Source organism: Hevea brasiliensis, unplaced genomic scaffold, assembly GCF_030052815.1.
Source record: "Hevea brasiliensis isolate MT/VB/25A 57/8 unplaced genomic scaffold, ASM3005281v1 Scaf500, whole genome shotgun sequence".
In the NCBI taxonomy this organism is placed as follows: Eukaryota; Viridiplantae; Streptophyta; class Magnoliopsida; order Malpighiales; family Euphorbiaceae; genus Hevea; species Hevea brasiliensis.
In genome coordinates, this window is record NW_026615030.1 from 1,932 (window position 1) to 14,543 (window position 12,612).

General features: G+C 37.0%; 1 protein-coding gene and 1 pseudogene across 1 annotated transcript; both read right to left on the reverse strand.

The window, feature by feature from the left end:
* Positions 1-1,236: 1,236 nt before the first annotated feature.
* Positions 1,237-2,848, reverse strand: LOC131177490 (probable glutathione S-transferase; annotated as a pseudogene).
* Positions 2,849-4,734: 1,886 nt separating this feature from the next.
* Positions 4,735-5,725, reverse strand: LOC131177493 (probable glutathione S-transferase parC). The gene is made up of 2 exons (XM_058142512.1): positions 5,330-5,725; positions 4,735-5,221 (listed from the first exon to the last, which is right to left on the reverse strand). The coding sequence occupies exons 1-2, from the start codon at positions 5,648-5,650 to the stop codon at positions 4,877-4,879; spliced, it is 666 nt and encodes a 221-aa protein (XP_057998495.1). The 5' UTR covers positions 5,651-5,725; the 3' UTR covers positions 4,735-4,876.
* Between the last annotated feature and the right edge of the window lie 6,887 nt (positions 5,726-12,612).

Sequence of the window (12,612 nt, forward strand, 5' to 3'; positions counted from 1 at the left end):
AATTCTCTATTTCGAAATTTTCATTTCTCCTATTTTATTGGACCGTTAGGTCAGGAGTCACCTCTAGGGGTGAATTGACCAAATTGTCCATCGCCAATTTGATCCGGTTTGCAAATAATCCAGTATTTCTTCTGAAGTCCTGACCTAATTATTTGACCTACTTATCAACTCTTTTCTATGATTTTCTCTTTTCCACTAGGTTCACAATAGTCCTTAGGACCGCGGTGTCACAATTTCCCGTTCAAAAGTAGGGTTAGGATTGACCTCGCAGTCACTTCCCGAGAAGGTCACTCATCGCTGTGACCCTCAGCTCATTTAACCTTTTATGCTTTATTTTTCTTATTTATACTTCACTATCTAGTACTCACTATTTATTTCCATTCAGGGCTTTTCTAGGTGTCTTAAACATAATTCTAATCCTCTTAATTGTCCGGACCAACACCGATCACCGGAACAGTGCAATATACCAGGCTATGCATATAGGGGTGTTACAATTTTACTGTGTAAAATTTCAAAGTTGATGGGGTTTTATGCTATATTTTTAAGTTGAGGGACTATAATGTTACAACAAGATAAGTTCAGAAATCTAAATATCTATTTCGAGGAAGAGGGCAAACAAAAACATTTGCCCAAGCGATATGAAAGGGTTATAAGCTAACAAAGAACAGCAAAGAAAGAGATGCAGCCCAAGTGAGGCCTTTGAAGGCAAAGGAGTTTCAAAGCTATTCAAAGACTATAGATTTTCTTTGGAGACCCACACTTATCTTTGAGTCAAAATTGCGATTTTAATAATGGTAAGTTACTTTTTTCATTCTTGAGTTATGTTAAAATTAATATCAGTCTTTTAATTTTCGAACTAAATGATTTAGTCTCTATATTTTGAATTTATCAAACTAAAAGCCATTAGTCCATATTTAAAATTTTTTTTTTTTAGTTTGACAAGGTCAAAATGTAAGGATGAAACCATTGTTTTTTAGAATGTATAGGGACATATGTGCTAATTTTGATATAATTTAAAGATGAAATCATTGATTTCTCAGACAATTAATAAAAAAATTGATGAGAAAAATAAATGGAGAGAGTCCAATTAATTTATTCAGGTAAATGCTACTAATTATCCTCTTATAAAAAAATTTGAATTTTAGACAATGACAATTATCAGAGTGTTGACAATAACACCACCTTATGAATTACTAATAAAGTTGGACACATTTTTATTTGGGAGGTTAATTAAATTTATGAATCACGTAGTAGATCAAGTTTGCATATGAATTTTCGAACTGAACTCCAAGTAGATCCTTCCTTGCTTATCTCTAAGATAATTTTAATAAAACTTGCGCTGATCACATAAAGACTTGGACACGCTATCCTTTTGCAAGCATTTGTGAGCCCATTCTACGATCTTAGGGCACTCCTCTGCCATGATCAACTTTCCCAAGGTCTCATATGTGTAGAAGGAGCTATAGCATGGAATGAGTGATAAATCAATGTAACCGAAACTTTCACCTCCAAAGTATGGCTTGTCTCCAAGCTCTTCCTCCAATATTTTAAAGCACTCAATCAGCTCCTTCTTTGAAGCTCCAATACCAAAAATCTGTGGAAACCATTGCAGGGAAAGTATGATAAAGCTCATAGTAGTTTCATGCATATGTCAAAATCCCAGAAGTAGAATTCTTAAATCCGACAATCTCAAGAATTTATAGATATAGAAAATGAATTTAATTGGAGGGCCTAATCTAATAATTAACTGACCTTCTTGTTGACATAGTCAGCCCAGAACTTGGCATGTGCTCGTTGTAGAGGATCAGAGGGCAACAATGGAGATTTGTGGTTCCAGACCTCATCAATGTATTCTACTGTTACCATTGACCTGCAAATGGGTCTTCGTTATGTATCAAGACTGGGATTTGCTTGTGAATTGGGTTCATCTTCAAAAGAAGAGGGCTCTTGTTAATTAAATACTCTGGTCTAAACTCATACTTTAGTCCCTTTCCAGCCAAGGCTATCCTTACCCTTGCTGTAAAAGGACCAGGATACCACTCCAATAGAATTAGTGTTAGAAAAAAATAACAATAATAACAACAGTAATAGGCTTTGATCGTATAGTCACTCTCTTTATGGGAATTATGCCCTCACTATGTTACTGCCTAGTAATTTGAGTAGATCCCTCCAGGATAACAAAGCCAAAACAGAATTCTAACCAATAATTCTAGAATTCTCCCAAAAACAAATTAAAGAATAATATTATTGATTGTTAGTCGAAATGAAGAGAAGAGATAGAAGAGAAAGAGATAATTAAAAATTTATGTTCCAAAAACTACTGCTATTTATAAAGCATTTATACCTCTTTTAAACAGATATAACAGTTCACCTTAGAATAATCATATATGTTTACTTGTAACTTTTATAATAAATACAATATTCACTTCATATCTCTTAGAAAAATTATATATCTTTACTTATACCTCTTAAAATAGAATAATTATATTAGTTCATATACACCTCTTATAAAAGATACAATTGTTGATAATGAACAACTTCTTTTGATACCTTTTAATGAATAGATATAATTATTTTGATATGGGACAACTTTTATATCACTAACTATTTATAACAATCCCACACTTAATTAGTAATAAACATAATCAACATGAATTAAGATTTATGCATACAGAAGATGCCTTTCGACTTAAACCTACTATTAGTATAAATATTTCAAAATCTTATCAAAATTATTGATTATATTTAAATATTAAACCATAATTCCTATATTGACAAGATCAAAAATATTGTACACATAAATCTTATCAACTTCTTTAACACATTCACCGTGAGCTTTTAGCACCATATTATGGCCTTGTGCTACCTCCTGAATTCATAAATACTTACAAAGTATTATTATCCAAACTTTGATAGAAACGACAACACTTCTTGTGTTTACATAGGTAAAGTTTAAACTTTTTGGTTCTAAACCAAACCCAGTATCTTCATTAAGAGTAACAAATACTCAACCTCTTTTTCTTTAGCACTACTTAAATTTCTAGTGCTCGCAAACTGTCACAAATTATAACTTGTTACGACTTTTTAAACCTTTAAAATTACTAAGCAATAATAAAGGTAAGGTTCCCATTACTAGTAACAAGTTAAAAAAATTTTAGACCAATCGCACATGTAGTGCTACTAATCATATCCCTTGGGAGCCCTTTGGTTAATGGTTCAACAAGATTATTTTTTGATTTGATATATATAACTGTGATAATACTATTAGAAATTAATTGTCTAACATACTCATGTCTTAAAGTAATATGTCTAGACTTGTCATTGTAAATCTTGCTAAATGCTCTAGACATAGTAGCTTCACTATCACAGTGCAAAGAGATTGCTGGCAACGGTTGTGGCCACAACTTTGTATCTAACATTAAATTTCTCAGCCATTCTGCCTCTTAGCCTGCTGCTGCTAAAGCAATAAACTCAGATGCCATTGCATGTTTGTTTCTTAGAAGCCCATTAGATAGCTCCTCTACCTAAAGTGAATATCCAACCAGTTGTAGACTTATTATAATTAATACTAGTTATCCAACTGGCATCACTATAACCCTCAAGTACTGAAGGAAACTTATTGTAAAACATGGCAAAAGACTTTGTCCTTTTAAGATAACCGAAAACTCTTTCAATAGCTCTCCAATGATCAGCGCTAAGATTATGAGTATATCTTGAAAGTTTACAAATAGCAAAAGTAATATCTTGGGATAAATTTTGACAACTGTTCCTGAACTTATCTAGTTGTAACATTACAGTCCCTCAACTTAAAAATGTAACATAAAACTCCAGCAACTTTCAAATTTTGTACAGTTAAATCCCTCTAACCTCTAATTACCAGTTTTTCAGTTAGACGCTGACCTAGACAGTTTCAGCATGGAGCTTAGTCAGTATTTCTCTTTTCTCTCTCAAATTATGTGTAAATTGAATCATTTTTCTCTCTATAGGTAGAACAATTTTTCATGCGTGAAGAGAATAATTTTACACTTTGCATAAGAGATGAGAGAGAAATATTGACTAAGTGTCATGCGGGAGCTATTCACATCAATTTCTAACTAAAAAATCAATAATTGAAAGTCAGAGGGATTTTACTGTACAAAATTTGAAAGTTTAGGGGGTTTTATGTTACATTTTAAAATTAAAGGACTGCAGTGTTACAACTATATAAGTTTAAGGACAGTTGTTGAAATTTATCCCAATATCTGGCCAAGTACAATGCATAGCATACATCAAAGTACCAATTGCACTAGCATAATCTAATTGACTTACAGATTTTCCCGAATTTTCAACTAATTTGTTAGAAACATCAAAAGAAGAAATAGCTTTTTTAATAGACAAATGATTACGCTTGGACAAAATCTTATCAATATAATGAGATTGACTCAAAGCAAAACCCCCACTATGTTTTTTAATTTTGATACCTAAGATAGTATCCACTCCTCCTATATCTTTCATTTTAAGTCAATAGTCCATGCTTGTAGAATTTTTCCTATGTTTTGCAAGTCCAAGTAGCTGCAGTACCTGCGTTCTCCTTTTTAATAATTAATTTCATAAAGAAATGCCATGGAATAGAGACCCACACTTTTTTAACAGAGAAATTCGTTCATTATTCAGAGTCAAAAAGATACAAGAGATGACAAAGCCCAAAGCTAACCTTGGTCTAATACAATATTCAGGAAGCAGAGAAGCCCAACAAACAACCCCAACCCTTAAATGCTATTTTCTTTGATTATTGGGAAATCGAAACAGATTTCAATACAAGGACACTGAAACAGAAATACACATGAGGGTGCAAAAGAGTATCAAGCAGCTGGCTGGCTTTGCTCTTATGGAAGGTCTATTCAGCCCCCAACTTCTTCCTTATCTCCAAAACAGCTTCATAAACGTTGCGCTGATCACATAAAGACTTGGACACACTTTCCTTCAGCAAGCATCTCTGAGCCCAGTCCATGAGCTTAGGGAACTCCACTACCACGCTGAAGTTTCCCAAAGTCTCAAATGTGTAAAAGAAGCTATAGAATGGAATGAGTGCTAAATCAATGTAGCCGAAGCTTTCACCTCCAAAGTATGGCTTGTCTCCAAGCTCTCCCTCCAATATTTTAAAGCATTCAATCAAGTCCTTCTTTGAAGCTTCTTTCACTTCACCTTTTGATGCCCACAGCATCCGTCCAATAGGGTAAATCTGTAGGTAATCCAATTTGCATTATTGCAAGTAAAAGATAAAAGGTGCAAGAGTAATGCATATGCCACATGGTAATACATAGCTTATTAGAGGGCCTAATTAACTGACCTTCTTGTCGATATAGTCAGCCCAGAACCTAGCATGTGCTCGTCGATAAGGATCAGAAGGCAACAATGGGGATTTGTGGTTCCATACCTGATCAATATATTGAACTATTACCATTGATTCGCATATAGGTCTGCCATTATGGATCAACACTGGGATTTGCTTGTGAACTGGGTTCATCTTGAGAAGAAGAGGGCTCTTGTTGCTCAAATCTTCTTCTCTGGACTCATAATTTAATCCCTTTTCAGCCAATGCTATCCTCACCCTTGCTGCGAAAGGGCTAGGAAGCAAATCCAGTAGAAGTAGCTGGTCAGCCTCGGCCATTATTGCAGAAAATAAGCAGAAACGTTTAGATAGTAGATATAGTTTTTGTTTTCTCTTTGCGATGCCTATCAAAGTGAGACATAGGCAAGCTTTTATATTGCAATTTCGTGTCGTGCTTATAGTTCTAGGTGCTTCCAAATGCTGTCATTGCTGGCATCAGTTTTTCAAACTTTACCTTATATTCTGCAGAAGTTTCCTTTGTTTTACAAGTCAAAGTAGCTGCAATTTCCATGGCATTCTCTTTTTAAATTTTATAAGAAATGTTTCATATATCAACCTCTAGTTTTGAACTTCAATTTGTAAATTAAAATGAATTTCTTTAGGAAAAATTATGTGCCTTTTTTTTTTTCTTTAAAAGAAACAATTATCAAATGTGGAATTATTTCATATTGGATGAGGTCACATTTTCATTTTTTATGATTCTATTGAAAAGGGTTAATATAGGTTGAGGGCCCAACAACACAAGCCTAAAAGAAAGAGATCGAAAAAAGATAAAGCTATTTTAGTCTTTTTATTAAAATCAAATTTAATAAAATTTTAACAGTAAAAATTAAGTTGTAAACTTTATCAAATCTTGTAAACTAAATTATTTAATTTTGAAAATATAGAGACTAAATTATAAATTTTTTTAAAAATATAGAGATTAAATTATAAATTTTATCAAACTCTAGAGTTTTACAAAGAACATTTAGGACATCAACTTTCAGCTTCCATTTAGGAATTAAAAATAATTTCTTGAAGAAAAATTATGTGAACTTTTTCCTTAAAAGAATGAATATAAATAATAAAAAAATTAAATTATACTATGTTAATGTTATAAAGTTATGAATTAATTATACTTTTAATTTTATATCTATATTTTACAAATTTAATTATATCATAATTTTAAATAATAATTATTGATATATTATTTTATAAAATAATTATATATAAAATTAATATATATTAATAGGAATGAGCTAAATTTTCACCTAACCAACCAATCTAACTAACCAACATGCGAAGTTTTAAATAAGTTCGATCACGAGTTTATAAATGAGCGTGTTAAATAAGTCCACCCATGAAAGAAGCTCACTCAAAAACTTATTAAGAAAGTGTTTGACTTAACTTATAAAAATTAACTTATATACACTTAGTTTTTGTAAATTAATTTGAGTTTATAAGTATTTGATATTTTATACAGTTACATAATTAGTTAAATGCTTATGAGTAATTGATAAGCAATTGAAATGTTTGATAAAAATTATCTTATAAATATATTTACTATTAAAATAACTAAAAATAATATTAAATAAATTTTATGATGAAATTTTAAAAATTAAATGAGAATAATATAATAAAATATTTTATCAAACTAGCTTATAAGTACATGACTTATAAGTACCAAAATAAAAAGTTAAGTCTTCCAAGCTCATTTGTTTAGCTCATAAGTGTAACACCCCAAAAATTTTAAATTTTATTATTTTATGAGTATTATTGATATTTTAATTTTATTTAAATTTTAAGAAATTATTTGAGATTTTTCGGATTTTAAAAATCGAGTTCGATTTTCCGAAAATATAAACTTTGATGATTTTTAAAAATTAATTTAAAGACCACGTGGCAAAACTAAAAATATATTTGGAGTCTACAAATTTTTCTGAGTTTTCTAGAATTTTTTCGGAATTTTTGGACCTCGTTTTCGGTCCCAAGGCAGAGTAAAAATTCAAAATTTTATATCCTGAATCGAACCGGCCGAACCGGACCGGATCAAACCGGTCGAATCGGACCGACCTTTTCTTTTTCTTCCTTCTTCTCCGCGCGCGCATCCTGACCCTCCTCTCTTCCTCTCCCGTTTTCTCTCTCCTCTCTCCTCCCCTTACCGCTCCGCTGCCTCCCCTGCCACCCCAGCTCGCTGGCGCCCATCCCCAGCGTCCCAGCCCACCGGCCGCTGCCTGGAACGCCAGAAAATGGCGCCAGAAGCGACACGACGCGCAAGCGCGCTGCTTTGTCTTCCCGGCCTAAATCCGGCCGATCCGGCCACCAATCGGACCGGGTCTTATGTCTAAATCCATCTACTCGTCGAGAGCTTTCCATAGACACCAAGAACACCGAAATCCATTGAGCGGTTTGTCCAATTTTTGCCCGGGAAGTTTTAGCCCATTTTGATTTTTGGGCTAGATTTCTCGCAAACCGTGAACCCCAAGAGAAAACCGAGAGTACCAGAGCACTCCACTCGTCGAGAGCTTCGCGGCGATATAAATTTCGAATTTTTCTGATATCGTTTTTCGATGGGTCCCATGGAACTTCGCAATGTTTTTCCGAGTATTTAATGAGCTTAGAAAATTCTGTAAAATTTATGTACTAACCCCCGTGTTGTGGGCTTCATGTAGGTATCTTCAATTCGCAGAAATTCGACAGTTGTCCGAGTCTGTGAATTTCAGGCCAGACAGACCGGCTACAGGAAAAAGTCTCCAAATTGAATCGAGGTTTGGCTACCCCACCATTGTCAGACGTCCCAAGCGCGTCCCAGGAGTCGGAATCGGCAAAGGTAAACCCGAACCTTGCTTTTTCATAATTTTCTAGTACTTAAATAGGATTAAAAATCCATAAAATATTCGTGGTAGCTCAGAAAATTATGATTCTTTTTGCAATAGCCTAGTAATATTGCTAAGGACCGCGGGGCAAAGTTTTATAATTTTTAGAGTTTGTTTGAGCAGTTTTTGCAAAAATGATCAATTATAAGGACTAAATTGAAATTTTACATATTATGATGGATGACTGATTTGATGGGCCCAGGAGGGGCTGTGTGATGTGATTGAGTTGTGGATATATGGGTTGCGAATATAGAAGTGTGTTTTGAGCCCTTTTGCAGGTTGGGTAGGTCCTAGGTATAGGGGAGACTCTGCCGGATTTTCGATACAACTTAGGACGTATTTGGTCTTTTCTTGATTTGTATTGAGTCAATTGAATTAAATAATTGTAATGTAATTGTCAGGTGAGCCGATGCCTTCTTCCTCCGCCACCGCCACGATGATTGTCACAAGTCTGTGAGTAAAATATTAATTTTAATTGTAATTTCGATATTATTATATGTTCAAGCATGCCCATGCATCACTTATATGTATATATCTATGTAGTTAAACTTTAGGCACGATTTATGTTGCATTCATAACTATTAAAGTGCCATCAATGTTATTGTGGTAATTTGGAGCAGTGTACGTGCGTTAGCGTGCGTGTGATGTGGTGTGGACTATGGATAGGACGGGTAGACACGGCTTGAGATCTTCGCTGGGACCCGGTCCTTCGGGGTAGACACGGCTTGAGTTCTTCGCTGGGACCCCGATTTGGTTATTAAGTGGAAGTCCGAGCTGAGTTCTTTGCTGGCACAGGTTGGATTTAAGAGAGCTGTATAGGGGATCAGCTCCCATATATATATTATGATTGACATTACTGGGTGTGTGAGTGCTCCAAATTACCTTTTTGCTGTTATGATGTGAATTTATTGCTGATGTTGCATTTCACTCTACAGGGTGCATTAGTTTTAGATAGTTATAGATATTATGGTTAAAATTGATATTTTACTCTCTGAGTCGAACGCTCACTCCTGTTCAATATTTTTCCAGGCCACAGGAAGATATTTTGAGGTTAACCTGCTTTTCTCCCTCGCAGGTTATTTATTCATGTTTGTGTAATTTTATAAATTTCTAGAATTTCCGCATGTATTAGAAAACTTTATTTAAATTGGATCTGTAATATAAATTCTTATTTTGGACTTGTAAACTTATTATTTTATGCATGTTGATGGACTGGATGAGGGAGCAGCGCTCCCATTTATTTTATGTTGTTATGAGTATGTGGAGGGTGAGCTGAGCTCCCTAAATTGATATATATTGTGTTTACAGGTCCGGTGAGTCAAAAACTCCCCATTGAAAGGTCCATTTTATGGCCAGACTCTGTCCAGTTGATTTCTTGAAATTGGGCCCAAATGGGCCTTAGAGTTGGGTCAATGAATAGTTAGGCTTACTACGGGCCTCGGGGGCTTTAGGCTGGCCCAGGTCCTAGTGCCGGTTTGGCCCATAGGTTGGGTCGTGACAAATGTGGTATCAGAGCTTAGGCTCCAGATTCTTAGGGAATATTCATCTAAAGTGTTGAGAAGAGTCTAATAGGAGTCACATGCGGAAAATAGGGTCCACATTCGTCTTGTATTGTCATCTTTGCTTCTAGTTTCTGCTTCATATATTGTGTGTAAATATGAGTCTATAGTGCTGTGTAATGTGTAGTTTTGAATTTTGTGGGCTAATGCTGCTGAATTTCAGGAAAATGCGTAGAAGCAGGAGAGCTGCCACTGCATCAGAACCAAATGTGCCTGACGAGGTGTCAGCACAGGATGAGGCGCCTGCCCCGAGGAGGCGAGGTAGGAGGCCTAGAGCTGCTCAAGTAGAAGAGCAGCTGCCAACAGTTCAGGATCAGTCTTTCATGGCACAGGTTCCCATGGACCCCATGGCAGCTACTCTAGCTGGGTTGCAGAAAACCATCGACATGATGGCGCAGTATATGGTCCACGCTCCACAGCAGCAGCAGTCCACCGCACCAAGAGGGGAACCTTACAAACAGATAATCAATTTCAAGAAGTTGGTGCCTGGTACTTATGATGTGTCAGATGATGCATATCGGTTTTTGGATTCCTGCAGACAGGTAGGAACAGAATTGCAGTTGACTGATAGAAGACTTATAGAGTTATGCAGCATGTCATGGGGCCTATGCCTAGACAATGGATGAATGACTATATATTACCTCGGATGGAGGGTTTGTCGTGGACTCAGTTTGTGGAACTGTTCATCAACCGGTTTGTGCCAGAAAGTTTCAGAGATCAAAAACAGTGGGCCTTTGAGGCCTTAAGACAGAATGGCAGGTCTGTAGATGAATATGCTACAGAATTTCTGGAATTGAGCAGGTATGCCCCTACAGTAGTAGCTACAGAAACTATGAAGGTGAAGAGATTCCTAAAGGGGCTGGACAGGAGGTATGCAAACCTGGCCATGATGTCTGATCAGTCTTTTGATGTGGTAGTTGATCGAGCCAGACAGATAGAGATTAGCTATGCTGTGGATGACAGCGGAAGAGCAAAGAAAAACAGAGCAGAGGGTTCTTCAGGTGTTCCCCACATGGGTACTACGGATAGTGGTGGCCAAACTAATTACAAAGGAAGAAGCAGGAATAAGAGGAGTGGTTTTAGACACAAATCCCGAGGGTTCAGACCAGGGTACGGATCCAGCAGTGGTCACAGTTCAGGGTACAGCAGTTCTGGGTCTGGTTCGGGATCCTCCTTGGCACCTTGTGCACAGTGTGGAAGAGGACATTCAGGACCTTGTATGATGGGTTCAGGAGTATGCTTCAGGTGTGGCCAACCAGGTCACTTTGCTAGGGAATGCCCCGTTGCTCAATGAGCCACAGATAAGTCGAGGGTTCGTTGTAAATGTTCCTCGTCGATTGTATCCGGGTGCTTCCAAAGATGGCGGTGCAATTCGAGTACAATGTGGCCGAGGACAAGGGGGACGTGGATTTGGAGGCAGATCAGGAGGTAGAAGTCAGTATCAGGGTTCTGCCACTCAGGGTAGGGGTCAAGCTCGAGTTTTCACCCTGACCCATCAGGATGCTCAGGCTTCAAATGCGATTGTGGTGGTATTCTTCCGGTCCTGCTCCTATGAGGCTCGTGTTTTAATAGATCCGGGTGCTACGCACTCATTTGTCTCCCCTGTGTTTGCCATGAGGCTGGGTAGAAACCCTACAACTTTAGAATGCCCTTTGTCGGTAGCTACCCCACTTAGTGACAACATAGATGTAGATATGGTTTTTCCGGGTAGCCCAGTAGTAGTGGATGGAAAGATCCTCTCAGCAGACTTGGTTTCTCTACCAGTAATAGATTTCGATGTAATCTTGGGGATGGATTGGTTGGCAACTCATTATGCCACTTTAGACTGCAGGAACAAAAAGGTGTATTTTCACATACCTGGTGTAGAGGAGTTTAGTTTTGATGGTGACAGGAGCGTGGCTCCATATAATTTGGTGTCAGCAATTAGTGCTAGAAAAATGTTGAGGCGTGGATGCCAAGGGTATTTGGCATTGGTGAGAGATACATCTGTAGAATGTGTCAACATGGAAAATATTCCGGTTGTCAGAGAATTCATGGATGTCTTCCCAGAGGAGCTTTCAGGGTTGCCACCAGAAAGGGGAATAGAGTTCTGCATTGATGTTGTTCCGGGTACAAACCCCATATCAATGCCACCTTACAGGATGGCACCAGCAGAATTGAAAGAGTTAAAGGAGCAACTACAGGAGCTGTTGGACAAAGGTTTCATACGTCCGAGCACTTCACCCTGGGGTGCTCCTGCTCTATTTGTAAGAAAGAAGGATGGGTCATTGAGATTGTGTATTGACTATAGACAGCTGAACAAGGTGACTGTGAAGAACAAGTATCCACTTCCTCGGATCGATGATCTGTTTGATCGACTCAAGGGCTAGATTCTTTTCCAAGATAGACCTGTGATCAGGCTACCATCAGTTGAGAATCAGGAATGAGGACGTGTCCAAAACGGCATTCAGGACAAGATATGGTCATTATGAGTTCTTAGTGATGTCTTTTGGACTCACTAATGCACCAGCAGCCTTCATGGACTTGATGAACCGAGTGTTCAAGCCATTTTTGGACCGTTTTGTCATCGTATTCATAGATGACATTTTTGGTATACTCTTGAATCGAGGAAGAACACGTGTGGTACTTGAGGATGGTGTTGCAGACTTTGAGGGAGCACCAGCTATATGCCAAATTTTCAAAATGTGAATTTTGGCTAGAAAGCATCTCATTCTTGGGACACGTGGTTTCTAGTGAAGGTATTCAAGTGGATCCTAAGAAAATTGAAGTCAGAATCGATTGGCTTAGGCCTACAACAGTCACTGAGGTGCGAAGTTTTCTGGGTCTA

What these genes read in the sequence shown, in the direction of transcription:
- LOC131177493 (XM_058142512.1), bottom strand. Translation starts at nt 5,650, where the DNA reads ATGGCCGAGGCTGACCAGCTACTTCTACTGGATTTGCTTCCTAGCCCT. An exon ending in CTGACTATATCGACAAGAAG is followed by an intron (nt 5,222 to 5,329) that starts GTCAGTTAATTA and finishes GATTACCTACAG; the next exon opens with ATTTACCCTATTGGACGGAT.